Source organism: Neovison vison, chromosome 5 (assembly GCF_020171115.1).
Source record: "Neovison vison isolate M4711 chromosome 5, ASM_NN_V1, whole genome shotgun sequence".
In the NCBI taxonomy this organism is placed as follows: Eukaryota; Metazoa; Chordata; class Mammalia; order Carnivora; family Mustelidae; genus Neogale; species Neogale vison.
The window spans coordinates 904930-920479 of record NC_058095.1 but is presented as its reverse complement, the minus strand read 5'-3'; the positions used below and the strand labels follow the sequence as shown (position 1 = coordinate 920479).

The 15550-nt window shown below is 59.8% G+C and overlaps 1 protein-coding gene across 7 annotated transcripts in view; it reads right to left on the bottom strand.

Annotated features, from left to right (window-relative positions):
* CCDC57 (coiled-coil domain containing 57) overlaps window positions 1-15550 on the bottom strand; it is a 90265-nt gene that overhangs the window by 41010 nt on the left and 33705 nt on the right. For all 7 annotated transcript variants that reach the window (XR_006384488.1, XM_044247171.1, XM_044247176.1 and 4 more), the window contains 5 exons: window positions 15311-15533; window positions 14545-14697; window positions 10270-10373; window positions 7315-7485; window positions 3130-3319 (listed from right to left, as the gene is read on the bottom strand). Coding sequence is in view for 6 of the 7 variants with exons in the window: in XM_044247171.1 (XP_044103106.1) it covers window positions 3130-3319; window positions 7315-7485; window positions 10270-10373; window positions 14545-14697; window positions 15311-15533 (841 nt within the window). In the remaining variant the exon portion in view is untranslated. The remainder of the gene's footprint in view (window positions 1-3129; window positions 3320-7314; window positions 7486-10269; window positions 10374-14544; window positions 14698-15310; window positions 15534-15550) is intronic.

The window sequence follows — 15550 nt, the reverse complement described above, 5'->3', positions numbered from 1 at the left end:
AAAAAAAAAGTAACATCCTGTCTGCTGATATTTGGCTTCCACTGCCTAGGGGGTGTTTTAATTTTTAACCTTATTTAGGGAAGCCTTTCTCTATGCTTGGGGTTGTTGCAAAGATGAACTGAGGTAATGTGTGCACAGCTGATGGGGGAAAGGCAGTTTGGACTGAATCCTAAACCACCGCTCATACGAAGGTCTTAGAAAATGAGGAGAGACAGCCACCGTGGGAGACAGTGCTATGGGCCACCATGTTTCACTCACGACACAGGCTGCAGACTACGAAGAGTTTCCTGGAGTGGAAATGACTAAAAGTGAGCCAACAAGAGGCAGAAAGTCCACACAAACAAATCACTGTAGAGAAAAATGAGACAACAGTCAAAGTCTACCGTTAACAAAGTCCCCAAGCATGGAACATTCTTTGGCTGAGGTGTGCCCAACCTTCAGAGGAGGCTGCAAGCGTAGTCCCTAGGGCTCTGCGGCTCTCTGACTCCGTGGGGCAGGACGTGTGCAGGTCTGGCGAGAGATCAGTGAGTTTAGCCAGATCTGAGGCCCAGAGATGCAGAAACTGCAGAAGGCAGGAAGCACCTGGCATGCAGCGGCAGCTCCTCAGTTGGATGGAGGGACGGTAGACGGACAGACGGATGAACAGATGGGTGGATGGTGGGTTTGTGGATGGGTGCACAGACGTGGGGGGGTGTATGTGTATGGATGGGATGGGGGGTGGGGGTGTTGAGTGACTCACTGAAATACTTGGCCATGAGGCCAGGCTGGCTACAAGTGACCACAGTGAAGTTCACTGAACGTTGGAGCCGAGGGAGAGAGAGGCAAGGCTCCAATCAGAGAGAAGGTCTCGGGCCTGGGGGCCACCAGAGAGGGCGCCCTGATGGTGTAGCACCGCAAGGAGACTGAGGTCCCATGTGGAGGGTGCTGCTCGGTTGAGGACCGGAGAACAGAGTGGAGTTCTGGAGAGCGGAGAAGAAACAGCCACAAATGCCAAAGCCGCCGTGGTCGCCGACTGAAGGACAGACGTGGGAGAGGAGGGTAGGGCGGACGGCGCGGCCTTCCAAAGAAACAAGGTTTTTAGTGGACTTGGTTGAAGACGGTCTAGAAGTGTGTCTGACAGACGAGCCATCAGCCTTCCTCCTCGGCCGGCGGCCCGGCAGGGGACGGGGAAGCTCTCACCGAGCAGGCACCGAGGCACACTGCCAGTCCTTGGCAGGGCTGCGGGCACACGACCCCGCGGCCGCCGCTGTGCGCGCCGCCACCAGCTGGGGGTCCACCAAGCCGTGTCCCGGAGGTGGAGTCTCAGAAGGACAAACCCTCTGGACCAGCCTCTCCTCCGTCACCTACATGGCAGAGTGGATAGCCCGCCGGGGTCTCCAAGAGCCGTCTGGGCTAACTTCACGCATTACGTGTGGTTTGCTCCAGCCTTTGGGTCCCTGGGCCCACAGCGGACGCTCAGCAAGAACGCAGGCCTCCAGAGCCGCCTTCCTCGGGGGTCGGCAGGCTCCCTCCCATAGACACAGCACGCCCGGCCGCTCCGTCAAGTTCCCCACCTTCCAGTCCCCACGCACTGGGTAATTCTACTGCTCGTATTCAGGCCAAAACACTGACCTAACGAGAACTACTACGATTACCCATGCAGCTTAGCCAGGGAAGTCCTGAGGGTGAAGAACAGGCCTGGCCTCCCGCTCCCTCCGTCAGGGATTAGGACGCGCCCAGGGAAGCTAAGACCATAGTTGACAGAGGAAACATTTTTTGCTGATGCTTCCTTTGTGGTGCCCTGGGCTTTACTTCGAAAGCTGAACCGTTGCTGGGTCTGCAGCCCTCCAACCTCCCCTGCGCTTCTAGACAATGGACAGTAGAGAGGGAATGGCCTGTCTCTCATCGACCGTGGGTGGAACCCCAAGTCCCTCATCTCTGACCATCACACAACCTCAAGGCTCTTGCTGGAAAAGCACAGAGAGGCAGAAGCCACGTGAGGCGAGGGGGTACAGTGTGGGGAACGGGATGCCACAGGGCAGCGAGGACTGCCGGGGAACGTGGTCTGAGAGCTGCGTGGCCAGGGGCTTGCTCTTGGTGCTGACTGAGCGCGTTCGATCTGCGCAAGGCTACTCCAGCCGGCCGTGGTGACAAGCACGCAGCTGCCCTGTGAAGCACATCATCTTGTCCACCAACACTGGTGCCTCTGGTCCTCTGGCAACAGGGGACCTTGGCTGTGTGCTGGGAGCTGGGCGTTTGCTCTCCACGTATGGCTCTACGCCAACCCTTCCAAGGACCCGCTGGGAGGAAGGTGCAGCTCAGCTAAATCGGGACCTTTTCCCTTCCTTCTCTCCCCGCAGGGAACGATAGTGTGCTTACTTGTCATCAATTTGGAATATATTACTTCCTTATTGGCTTATCAAGAGACTGTATCCGGTAAGTTACTGGCTTGTGGAACAGGATTATAAATGACCATTCCTGCAGTGAACCCGTGTTGACCACATCACCGGCAAAGACAGCATCAGTCTGAGCACCGCCGCACGCAGCAGATGGGGCCCCGGGCTTCGGCGTCCTCGGCGGCAGCCGGGGCCAGGGCTGTAGGCCTGGACGAGGACATGCCTCTTTCTAGTCTGGCTGTCTTTCTTCGGAGCCAGGGCCCTGAGACACCTGGGGGCAGCTGGGCAGCCACTGCCGGTGGTCTCAGGCCGCGTCCCAGTGGACCCATGGCGGCCGCGAGCGACAAGTCCGGGCAGGGCAGCCAAGAGCACGGCGGCTGTGGGTGCCCCCCACAATGCAGCCCAGAAAGGCCACCGCTGTCCACTACAGTACAGTGTCATAGACGCTGCCGCAGGCTCGGGTTCATGGACACGTTCCGCCCCCCGCCCCAACCCAGCAGGATGAAGCTCTGCTCTGTGCCTGTGACCCCTGACCCCGGCTTCCCTCCACAAGGGCAGCCACTGTTCTCCCTCCCGCCTGCCAGGGAAGTCAGGCCAGATGCCCCCTCAGGGCAGCACAGCTTCTCTCCTCCCTCCTCTCAGGCCCCTCCCCTCCCCTTCCAGGGGAGCAGGCCACAAGAAAGGCCTTCTGGGAGGGCCCCCGGCCCCCCGGCCCCTACCGCCTGGCAGCGCAGGCCACGGCACCCAAACTCACCCGGGGCACGATGGCCGAGCTCTGCACGGAGCCTGTTCCCCATCTCCAGGAGCTGTTCTTTCTCCAGGCAGAGGCGGAGGATTTTTCGGGTGGCCTCCTTTAGTTTCCTCTGGAGTCGGGGCACAGACAAGGCCTGTGGGGGCTGTGGCCCCTGGTCCTCAGTCGCTGTGGGTCTTTGGTCTGCGGGGCTCTGGGAACGAAGCCGTAGGCAGGCAGCCCGTAAGACGAGCTGTCCAGCGGGGAGAGGCACGAGTGGGTGGGGGCAGAGTCTGCAGCACCGGGGGACGGAGGGATAAGGAGCAGCTTTGCCAGCGAGATGGGGACCTCACATCACGGATAACTCCTCTATAGTGGGGTGAATGAAGGCCACGAGCCCCTGGGCCAGGCCTACACCTGGTCCCCTGCGGCCCCCACCAAGCCTGTGTCTTTCTAGCGAGGACAGCGAGGAACCGGCTGGAACCCACACCGCGTCTCTGAGGGGTCCCAGGGACACATGAGGGCTGCCTGTGTGACTGGGTCCCCTGTGGGACACCAGGTTACGGGCTGGGTACACAGGTCACAGGTACTGGGTCACATGGTGCAGAAGGGGCTGGCAGAGGCTGGACACAGAGCCTGAGGCTGGTGCCTGCCTTCCCCATTTCTCTCCTACCTGGACTGTGCAGCAGGGTCCCTGTGCCGGGCCAGCACACAGTCCCTGGACGGACACCACTCACCAGGACGGTGTTTGGAACGAGGGGGCCGTGGGGAGGAAGAGAACGGAGAAGACAAATGCGTGTGTGCCGGACAGAGGCCCAGGAAGAGCCAGCCTCCGGGGCCCCAAGGGACGCAGGTGGCCTCTTTCGCCACCCGTGAAAAGCTGCCCTGGGCCATCTTGGCCACACAAGCTGCAGCCAGAACAGGAACCAGCCCAGAGTCCCTGGAACAGACCAGCACATTCTGTCCTGGCCCCGTTTCCTGGTGCGCCTTCCCAGGGCTGGTAGATGCCCGCACATGTGGTGGCCGCTGTCCTCCAGGTGGCTGGAGCCGCGCCTCTTGCACAGGCTGCGGGCAAGCCGGGCAGGAGGACGGGAGGTGAGGCAGCAGAGGAGAGCGGGAGATAGCTCCGCACCCACACCCTGACCCCTGACAGCTCGGGGGCCGGCGAGCCTCGCCTGCGCTCTCCTGAGGACCCGGGATGTGACTAGGGTCTTCGGGCCCATGGAGGGGCTGGGACAGAGCTTGAGGGAGGACAGAGGCGAGTGGGGACACGATGTTGGGAGTCTCCGGTGCCACTTTAAGTGAGGAGGATACTGTGCACCCCAAAACGCGGAGGCAGGCAAGAGAAAGCTCGCTTTTGAGAGCTGACCCAGCCCACCAGGCAGCCCCCCACGCTGGCCCCGTCAGCCCTGGCCTGCTCAGGGGCTGCTCCCAGAATCCTGGCCAGGGGAAGGGGTCCTCGTGAGGGAGGGGTCCGCTCCCAAGGGCGGTGGTAACTGCACTCCACAGCGGCCAACGTCCGAACATGGCCCAACGTGGGGGTGCAGGGGGGCTCTCGCAGGGACATCAGGGAACCCAGTCCTTCTGCAGGTTCCAGGCTGCGGGCACAACCAGTGAACACTGCCCCCCAGTGGAGCCGGAGTGTCCCTCCTGCTGTGCTCAAGGGGCAGGGAGGAGCCGTGGACGGGACGTGGGGAGAACCGCAGATCTCCGTCAGTCCCCCGGGCTGGGAGGTCACTGGGGACGCGACAGACGCTGGTCCGGCAGTGGCCTCTGCTGCCCACTGTTAAGGGGCTCTGAGTCCCGCATGGGCCCCTTTCCTGGGCTGGGTGGTGGGGGACCGGCCTCCACCTGGGAGAACGCCAGACTCGCGCGGGAGCGCCAGGACGGTGCCACACGGGTCGCTTCTTCCTGAGCCGCGGGCGGGAAGCCGGAGACCTCGTGCTCGCTGACGCCTCCGTGCCTCAGTCCGTACTGCCGAACACGGATCTTCTCTCGGTGACCACAGTCGCGCAAACCAGAAATCCACGACAGACACAACACTGACCCAACTCACGGGCCACACGCACTCCTCGCCCACTGTGCCGTCGTGTCCTACAGGCACAGCCGGGGATCCCACAGGACCAGCGTCCGTGCGAGGAGCGCGTCCCTCAGTGGAGGGGTGTCCGCAGGCTGCGCCCCGGGAAGCTGTTCTCTCCCCATCCCTGAGCTGCCCCCCAACTTCCGTGGGAGACACTGAGTCCTAGCACTGTTCCTCCTCCGTGAGTCAGGATGGCTTCTGCGCGCACGGGCCCGCCGTGCCTGCAGACTCGGTTCTGGCCAGGGACCAGCCCTCCTTCCTCCCTCTCCCGGTCAGCACAGGCCCGGGAGTCCCACTGCTCGTGTGGCTGGCGCCTGGGGCCCTTCGGTGCCCGTGTCCTTCTGTCCTGTCTCCCTATGTCCACAGGGGACCCAAGCACCCTGCTTCCTCTCAGCAGAGCAAGAGATGCAGAAACCCGTGTCTCAGCACCGGTGACGTCCAAGGCTCCCGGGCCGCCAAGGTGCTGGCCTTCCTGGGTCAGCCTGGATCGGGCATAGTGACCAGCCACTGGATTTCCTGTGCCTCCGCCCCCCCCCCCAGGTCACAGCTGCTTCAGCTCCAGCCCGTCCGTCGCAGAATTAAACATCTTGATTTCAAATCCTGCCCAAGTACCTGATTCCCTCTTGCCGGGCGAGTGGGATCTGTGAGCCAGGCTGGGAATAGAGCCCCTGGGCCACCGACCGCCGGGCCGGGCACGGGAAGCGTCTGGAATGAACGCTGGGGACGGGGTGAGGCAGACGTGCTACCCGCCTGCCTGTGGCTTAGTGGTCCCACGGCCTCGAGCTCAGGACAGCGGGAGTCCTGGTGCAGGGCCGGGGCTCTGGCTCTCCAGGCCACGTCCACTTAAGGGCGGTGCAGGCAATTCTGGGTCCTGCCTCCCGGTGACTGCTGAAGGCCTCCCCTCTGTGGCCGTTCTTGAGCCGTCCATCCGTCTGTCTGTCCCAGGGCCTGTCTGGACCCTCTTGCTGTTCCTGAGCCAGAGAGGAGTGGGCCTCGCCTCCCCTCCGGTCCTTCGGGGCTGGCCATCGTCCTAGAGCCGGGTCCCCCTCGTGCCTCTCAGCTCCGCCTTCCACACCTGCTGCCAGAGAGCTCCCCATACCTCCCAGATACCATGGCATGGTCACAACTGCAGGTCGCCACGGGGAACTCAAGTCACTGCAGGGGTCACCATGAGTAACGCAGGTCACTGTAGGTGCCATGAGTAACGCAGGTCACTGCAGGTCACCATGAGTAACGCAGGTCACTGTAGGTGCCATGAGTAACGCAGGTCACTGCAGGTCACCATGAGTAACGCAGGTCACTGTAGGTGCCATGAGTAACGCAGGTCACTGTAGGTCGCCACAGGTAACGCAGGTCACTGTAGGTGCCACAGGTCACTAAAGATAATCACAGGTGGTCCAGGTCACCACAGGTAACTGACAGAGTCAGAAGTGTGCCCTGACGGCATTTCCATCCCAGGCGTTGGTAAGAAGAGAAGCCGCCGTGGGTCAGATCCGTGGGGACGGCGGCTGTGGACTCTCTGCACAGCTCAGAACCATGGCTTGGACCAGCCGCGGAGCCTGCTGGACACCAGGTGCGGAGGGCCAGGGCCCGGACGGGAGCCCCACTCTCACGAGCGCAGAGTGGCCTCAAACCCTCTGAAAACCCGCAAGGGTCCTCTCGAAGGAGAAGCCCAATTCCGCATTCAGTTTCAGGGCCCTCCTAGCAAGAGGCAGGGACTCCCTTTTAGAAGAAACAGAACAGCCTCTTCATGCGTGTGGTTTTCCCATGCTGGACTTATTATTATTATTTTTTTAACATTTGTTTCTTTACTTTGGGGGGAGGGGCAGAGAGAGACTCTCAAGCAGACGCCCGCTGAGCACAGAGCCTGACGCGGGGCTCCATGTCACCACCGTGAAACTGTGACCCGAGCTGACACGGAGAGTCAGCCGCTTCACCGACTGGGCCGCACGGCAACGTGGACTTCAAGGGGCGGGGTCCTAGGGCCTGGAGGCCACAGACCAGGCCTGACCAGGAAAGCCAGCCGCGGGGGGAGCCCGGGACGGCTCCACCGACGGCTACTCCGGGACTTCTGCAGCAGGCCCTGGACAGGACAGCAGTGGCGGGAGTGATCAGCACAGGGCACCTACCTCCCTCCCGAGGGCCACCTTGTCCAAGGCGGGCAACAGCGGCCTGTTCCCGAGGTGCTCCTCAAGCTCAAACACCTGCTTCCGCAGCTCCGAGACCTGCTGGTGCACCTGGTCCACCTCACGGGCAAGCGCGTGCTGGACGGTGTCCACGTCCAGGGGTCGCTGCAGCACCTGGGAGGCCATTTTGGGGGCAATGTTAGGCCAGAGGGCGGGGGGCAGGAGGGCAGGCACACGCGCCCGATGCGCAGGAAGGTCACAAGGGACGCGTCTGTCAGTCTCCCGCCTCTGGCCGAATGCAGCCGTTCCGCCCGCCAGCACCCAGCCCGCCCCCTGCAGCGCGCCCTGCGGGGCCTGTGGCAGGGCCTGCGCGGGACCCAAGGCTGGCCGGGGAGAATCCAGGCCTGAAACCGCTCCCCCGGAGCCCAGTTCAGGCGGAAACCAGCAAGTGTAGAAAATGCTGGTGACCAGGAGGGGGCAATCCAGGGCTTGAGACGGGAGCTGGGGCCATGGGAGGGGCGAGGCCGGGGCTTCAGAGGAGCTAACGGACAAGCCAGAGAGAGCGGAGGGCCAGGAGGGCAAGTCCCCAGGACAGGTTGGCCTTGGTCATGCCAGGTCGGCCGTGAGACCCCCCAGAGCAGGTCCCAGGCCGGAGCTCCAGGGCCAGCCCCTCACTCTGGACATCTGTCCTCCTGCTGATAGAAGGAAGGAAAGAGGAGGCAACAGAACAGAAGGCGCCCCCTCTAGACTCGCTTCCATTTTATTCCCAGGAGGGGAAACATGTTCCTTTCCCAGAAGTCCTACAAGGACTCGCTGGGGAATATTTTATTCTTTGAATTTGTCACATTCACACCAAAAAGGTGACCACGTGCTCAAGAGATCCTGTTAAATAACAAACAAACAAAAACACATCTTGAGGCGAACATTTCTCCCCGTGATAGTCTTATCAGCTATGGTCATCAAGAGAAAATTAAGAGCTTGTATTTAAACGTTTACTTCCCCTTTGTAAAGCGCGTGCGTGATGTCCCCGCGGCCGGCAGACCGGGAAGCAGCGAGGCTGAGCACCCTGAGCCGTCCCCACGCCGCGGCAGACGGCAGCCACGAGCCCCCTCCGTCCTGACCGGCAGCAGCCCCCGCCCAGCGGCCAGTTCTGTTTCACGGAAGACGCAGGGCACACAGGGCAGTGGGATTTGTGTTAATTATGGACTTAAAAGGACATGTGAGAACTTCTCGTTTCCTCGTGAAAACCATTTCTGTGCAAAAGGCACCAGGGCGAGATGACACCAAAATTACAAGCAGTTAAAAATAATAGGCAAAACAGGACGCCTGGGCGGCTCAGTCATTGAGCGTCGGCCTTCAGCTCAGCCATGGTCCCAGGGCCCTGGGATCGAGCCCCGTGTCGGGGTCCCTGCTCCGCGGGGAGTCTGCCTCCCTCTCCCGCAGCTGCTCCCCCGGCTTGTGCTCTCTCTCTGTCTCTCTCTCTCAAAAAAGGAATAAAATCTTTTAAAAAATAAAAAAAATTTAAAAATATAAATAAACTGAAAATCTTAAAAACTAAAAACATTTGTGCTTTGAAGCACATTATCAAGAAAGTGAAAAAAGAGGAGCCTTAGCATGGGAGAGAAATTCTGCAAACTGTGCGTCTGATAAAGGACTAGTATCCAGAGTACGTAAAGAACAGTCAGAACCCAACAACAGAGAGACAGACAACGCAGCTGCAAACGGCAGAGGACCGGAATCGACATTTTCTCGAAGAAGACACACGAACGGCCAGTGAGCGCACGAGAGAACACTCCACACCGTTCGCCGTCGGGGCAGACGCAAACCACAGCCACGCAGCGGCCGCAGTTGAAAAGAAAATAGGTCACGAGGGTCAGGACGTGGGCCGTGGGGGTCCTCACGCACGGCCGGGGGGACAGAAAATGGGGCCGTCGCATGGGGAAACGGCTGGGCGGTTCCTCGGAGAGCGAACCGCGGACGCACCACACGACCCAGCACGCCCGTCCCGCACGTGTGCCCAGAGCAGCGGCCAGCAGGGACGGGCCCCGAGGTCGGAGCCCACGTTTGCAGCAGCATTATCCACAGTTGCCAAGAGGAGGGGACACCTGAGTGTCCATCGGAACCCACACATGTGGGGAACACAACGGGCTATTCCTCAGGTCTCAGAAGGTGCCAAGGATGACGGACGGACCTTGAGGACATGGCGCCGAGGGAAACGAGTGGGTCGGCAAACGGCAGCTGCCGCAGGACCCCGGTCCCGGGAGAGGCACCCAGCCCGTCGGCAGGACGCAGGTCCCCAGGGCAGCCTTGCCATCTCGTGCCCGGTAGAGGGTCCCGGGGAGGCGTGGGGGGCTGGTGCTGAAGGGGATGGTTTCTGTTCAGATGATGGAAAAGTTCTGGGACTAACAGACCGTGGGGACACTTACACAGTGTTGCCAATGGAGTTAATGTCACTGAACGTACACTTGAAAATTATAAGCTCCATGTTTGTATATTTTACCACAATGAAAAAAACACTAAAAAAGAGAAATGGTGAATTTGCAGCAATAAAGCGTGGGTTGTGGCCCAGGCTGCCCGTGTAAGGGGACAGCGCGTGCCCCGGGAAGCAGCGGGCATCGGCCCAGGGCATGACTGTGGCCTGACCCCACACAGGCTGCGGAGGCGTCTGGATGCGCTCCCACCACACCCCTGCGCCCAGACCGGCCCCAGAGTGCCAGGAGCACATGGCCCGCATCGTGCTCTGGGCCGCAGCCGCCCGGGGCGGCGGAGACGGCAGGCCCTGTGCTCTGCCACGGCGGCCCCTTGCTCCAGACTCATTTCCCAGGCCTTCCCGGGTGCCGTCACATGACCACACATGACCTCACAATAAACCCTTCTTGGAGGGAAACTGAGGCACGAAGAGGTCAAGGGCTCCAGCCAGGAGAGCTGCCCAGCCCACGTGTCAAGGGGAAGCCGTACCTTCTGCCTGAGCCGGGCCACCAGGCGGTTCACGACGTGTGCCCTGTTTCGGAGCCTCCTGAGTGCTAGCCCAACGGGGGCACCTTCGGCCGGCACAGCTCCTCCTGCAGGACGAGTGAGTCTGTCAGGCTCAGGTCTCTGAAGCCCCGGAGAAGGTTCCCGTCAGCTGCCCTGTCTGAGGAGTCGAGCCTGTGCTGTCCAGGGCAGAGGGCCCTGCTTCCCTGCCCTCCCCGAGGCATGCCCGCTGTCCCTGCGTGTCCACCGGGAGGTCAGCTCTGGAGCTGAGTGGAAGGGCCAGGTCCCCGCCAGCACCGAGGGCCGTGGGGGATGAAATCTCATCCTTGTGCCAAGAAAGCAGCGTGTCTGCAGGAAGACAGTGCAGCCTTGCCGTCGTGTGCCGGGGGAGGCCGGTCAGCACCAGCCGCCCCTCACTTGGGCATTAGGGAAACGTTCCTAAACCATAGGTCAAGGAAGGAATCAGTGCAGGTTAGAAGTTATCTTGACCTGAATGACCATTAATAAACCGCTCATGCAAACTTCCGGAAAGCAGGGCAGCCTGCTGGCTCAGGCTGTGTAGCGAGCGGCTCCTGGTCCTGGGCCTAGGAGTCTGAGCCCCACGTTGGGGGCAGAGATTACTTAAAAATAAATACTTTTTTAAAAAAATTAAGGGGCGCTTGGGTAGCTCAGTCACTTGAGCGTCCAACTCCTGATCTAGGCTCAGGTCGTGATCTCAGGGTCGTGAGATCGAGTCCTGCTTTGGGCTCTGAGCTGAGCACGGACCCGGCTTCTTTCCCTCTGCCCCTTCCCCATGCTTGTGTGCACGTGTGCGCTCGCTCTCAAATGGCTCAACAAATCTAAGAAATTAAGTAACCGTGGGGGCCTGGGTGGCTCAGTGGGTTAAGCCGCTGCCTTCGGCTCAGGTCATGATCTCAGGGTCCTGGGATGGAGCCCCACGTCGGGCTCTCTGCTCGGCGGGAGGCCTGCTTCTCTCCCCCCCCCCCCGCTTGCTTGTGATCTCTCTCTCTCTGTCAAATAAATAAATTTAAAAAAAAAAAAAAAGAAATTTAGTAAACAGGGGCGCCTGGGCGGCTCAGTCATTAAGCATCTGCCTTCAGCTCGGTCATGATCCCAGGGTCCTGGGGTTTGAGGGGCTCCCTGCTCAGTGGGGAGCCTGCTTCTCCTCCTGCCTCTCCCCCTGCTCTCGTGCTCTCTCCCTCTCTCTCTCAAATAAGTAAGTTAAAAATAAAATAAAACTCATAGGACAATACTAAGTAATTTTTGAAAATTTAGATGAAATGGACAATTTTCTAGTAAAATATAATATCAAAAAGTGACACAAAAAAGAAAATGTGGATCATCCTTTATGTAAGAAAGAGTGAAATAATACTTTAAATCCTTCTCATGAGGAAAATCCTAAACCCAAAAGGGCTCAGAATTGAATTCTATTAACTGGTTCATGAAAAATTAACATAAGTCTAACACAAAGTTTTTCAGAAAACAGAGAAATAGGGAACATCTCCCAACACATCTGAGGCCAGTCTCGTGGTCCTAAAACCTGACAATGGGCATCATGAGAAAGAAAGGGTACAAGGCCAAAGTCACTCACAAACATAATTGTACTAATTCTCAGCAAAACATCAGTAAAAGAATAAATCACATGTGGAGTTTATTCCAACATTCAGAAGCCAAGGTGCGCTCACCGCTCCGAACAAGATGGCGCGTGTGTGCCCCGTCCCTCTCCTTCGGTGCAGCTAAAGCCTCGAGCGACCGTGAGGGCAGGCCCAGCAGGCGAGGGCCGGGGCTCTGGGGACACTCCACGCTGGGCTCCATGTCTTTTTTCTTCCTGTATTTCCTGGCTCTGATCCTGAAGCAGCCACAGCCCAGAAAGACCAGGGAGCTTAGACCAAGAAAGGCCAGGCCTGCTCCCTGCAGCGGGAGCGCCTGGAAAGGAAGGCAGAGGCTCCCGTGCACCAACCATGTGGACCCTCCCGGGAAGAGCATGTGGGGAGAGTTCAGGGGGGTGGGGCGGAGAAAGGAATTCCTTAACTCTGTGCACTAAGTCTCTGGGGGGGCCCCTGTGGAAACCAGGCAGCGTAGACGCAGCCAATGTGTTGCGAGCGGAGCTCTGCGAGGACCAGTGGCCTCGGGCAGAGGGGGACAGCGTCATCGCAAAGGCTCTGGTGACCAAGTGACCTTTCAGATGCAGCCCAAGAGACGGACCAGGACATGGATGTGCGTCGTGCCCCAGCAAGAGCAGAAGAGCGGTCAGGCTTTCAGAGTGCCTGCTTGGTACACGCCTGTCACAGTCCAGGGTCACTCATCGCACGGACAACCAGGACAAGCCCAACTGACAGGACAGATGTCAGAGCCACGTGGACCAGGGAATCAGTGCACAGAGTTAAGGAATTCCACCACGAGGAATAGGGAACAAGGGACTTAAAACAAGCTGATACATTCTCAAAACAATGGAAAAAAAGAACTTTCAGCAGAGGAATAAAAGAGAAAGAAAAACCAAATGCAATCTTAGAACTGACACTGAAATAAAAGTGCGCCCAAAGGGCTCCAGAGCAGCTCGGAGGGGACCCCGGGCCTGCGAGCTGGAAGACAGACAGAGAAATCACCCGTCTGAGACACAGAGGAAACAGATGGACGAAAGTCCCAGAGCCACGGGACGACAAGCTGGCGCTTCCGTCCTCAGATCCCAGAGGGAAAAAGAGCAGGGAGTAGAGGAAACGTGCCCAAGTCACGGTTGAAAACTCCCCAAGCCTGGCAAAGACAATAACCTTCAGATTCAACGCCAAACGGGTAAGCCCAGACACACCACCATCAGGAATCCCCCCGGAGCGACAGACGCGGCATGGGGCTGGTCGGGGACAGGGGCTCGGATGGCCGGGCCCTCTCGGAGGGACACGGCACCCCGGCTGGGAGGGCTGGGAGCTCCTCTTCTCACACCAGCAAGAAACTCCCTTCTCAGACGATGGGAAGCCAGAAGACTCGGCAGCAGCAGACCTGGATCACACGGAGCCTGGAACATGGGCCTCAGGAGGGACACGTGCTGAGGGCAGGCGTCCGGGTGAACCTCCCAGCCTCTGGCTTTCCCCGAGTGTTTCAGGTCCCACCGGACAGCTCCAAGCAGAGCCGAGAACACTGCCTGCCGCGGTTCCCCACGTGGGAGAGGTGGGTTTTGTGCTGCGGGGCCTGACCTCTGCCTTCCGCCGGAGGCTGCCCCGCAGGGACGGGAGCTGGCCGTGGTCCTGCAGCCACGGCCTGCGTGGGCGACCCATGAACAGAAGTCGCGGGGGGACAGAGAGCAGGAAGGAAGCCGCTGCTCACACCCCACACGAGGGCCAGGGTGGCCGGTGGACACGGGTCGGTCAGAGGCGTCGGCAGTGTAGGCGTCAGAAACTGACCCACCTGTGCGCTGCCTGCAAGAGTCGCCTCAGGTGGGGGAGGCGGGTCACAAGGGGAAAGGGTCCTGAAGATATGCCAAGCAGACGCCCACCAGGGGGAGGCTGGGCTAGTGACCAACAGCTCACGGAGCGGACCCCGGGGCAGGGAGAAAGGAACATTCCAGGACCACCGAAGGGTCTGACCCCGTCACGACCACGGCAATCCCACACGTCCAATGACAAGGCTTCAAAACACACTAAGGAAAATTGACAGAATCACGATAAAAAACAAAGATCTGCCTTATAACAGGAAGAGAAAGGAACTTCCTTGCTCTGACCCTGTTCCCCCCAAATCCTTACAAAATATTTAGGAGAAATGCTGAAAATTTTTCTTGGGGATCAGGAAGAAAGCCAGCTGTCATCAACATCATACCGGGGATGCCAGCCAGGGAAAGCAATGTAAGAAAAAGAAACAAAAGAGACCAGCTCTGGGGAGCCAGTTCCCGAGCGGAGACCGGACGACCTGGAGGAAGAGCCCGGCCCCCTCCCTTCTCCTCGTGTAAACCCTCGAACTGCCTGGCCTGCGTCCAGCCCCCTAGTCCCCCCAGGCGGGCCCTGCACCCGGCCAGCGCCCCAGCCCGGCTGGTGTCAGAGTGGGGGTGGGGGGCAGGGAAGCGGCCACACAGAGTGGTGAACGGGAGTAAACCCCTCGAGAATGGCCTGACCCGGGGACTCCTGAGGGTCAGGACAGGGGACCTGCAGTCTGTGGTCACTCCTGACCTGTGCATTTGCATTTGGTGACTTTCTGTAGGGTTTGTATATCAATTAAAACAAAGGCAGTGTTACTGGGCCAGAGCCTGCGACAGGACAGGACAAGGACTCTTACCGGGGACGTGGGCCGAGGTGTGGACGCTGGGTTGAAAGTCAGCGTAAGAGGGGGACGTCTTTGAAGGGTCGAACACGTCTTCTAGTTGTTCTTCCAAGGCTTTGAATTTATGCTTTAGATTCCGTATTTCTGTTTCAAGGACCGTAATGTGATCTGCCCCCAAAGACCCAGGAAACACATAGACACGCACGTGTACACATCCCTCCACCATCCCCAGGGCAGAGGCCCACTCAGGCTGGTGCTGCCGTCTCCCAGCCTGTCCCCCACCAGGGCCCCCGGCCTGGGTGCTCACTGAGGAGGGCCCCACAGCCCAGCAGACCCTCAGCGTCCCTGCCATGAGCCTTCATGCGCGGGAGAACAGCGTGTCGCCCGCTGGTGGAGCTGTGCCCTCCGCTCACAGCCGCTCCTGGGCTTCCTGACGCGCATGGGGCACAGCCCAGCTTGGCTACAGCACAGGACACCCTGAGGAGAGGCCTGGTGCCCCCAGCCCTGATGCCCGCCCCCCGAACACGGTGCCCAACCAGCTCCCCATGCCAGCGGAGTCCCGGCGATAAGCGCCAAGTACAGAGCCTTCCCCTTCCGCAGTAAAACGTTGCTGTCGTGCACAGAAGCATGGACGGAAATGCTGCTGTCATTCTCGGACGTCCTGCTCTAAAGCGGACGCTCGTTTGTGAGACTCCGCGTGAAGCCCATCTTGGACCCAGTGGAGACCCGTGTCCCCTGCCCTCCCCTCCCCTGTCCTCCTGCTGCCCTCGTCCTTGCTCACCAGGCACCTCAGCTGCTGCCTCTGGGCTTGGACGGGGCTGCTCTGTGTCAGCGGCCCGAGCCCCCGACGGGGCAGGAGGAGGAACGTGGTCACTCAGAGCCTCCATTTCTTTCCTCATCTCCGCAACAGCCCTTCGTAAGCTTGTGTTCTGCTCCTGGAGCCTCTGCATCTCACTGGACGGAAAACTTGCCCTTATTTCTTCTTCCTGCTGCCCGAGGAGCACCTGTCAAGGCAAAGAAT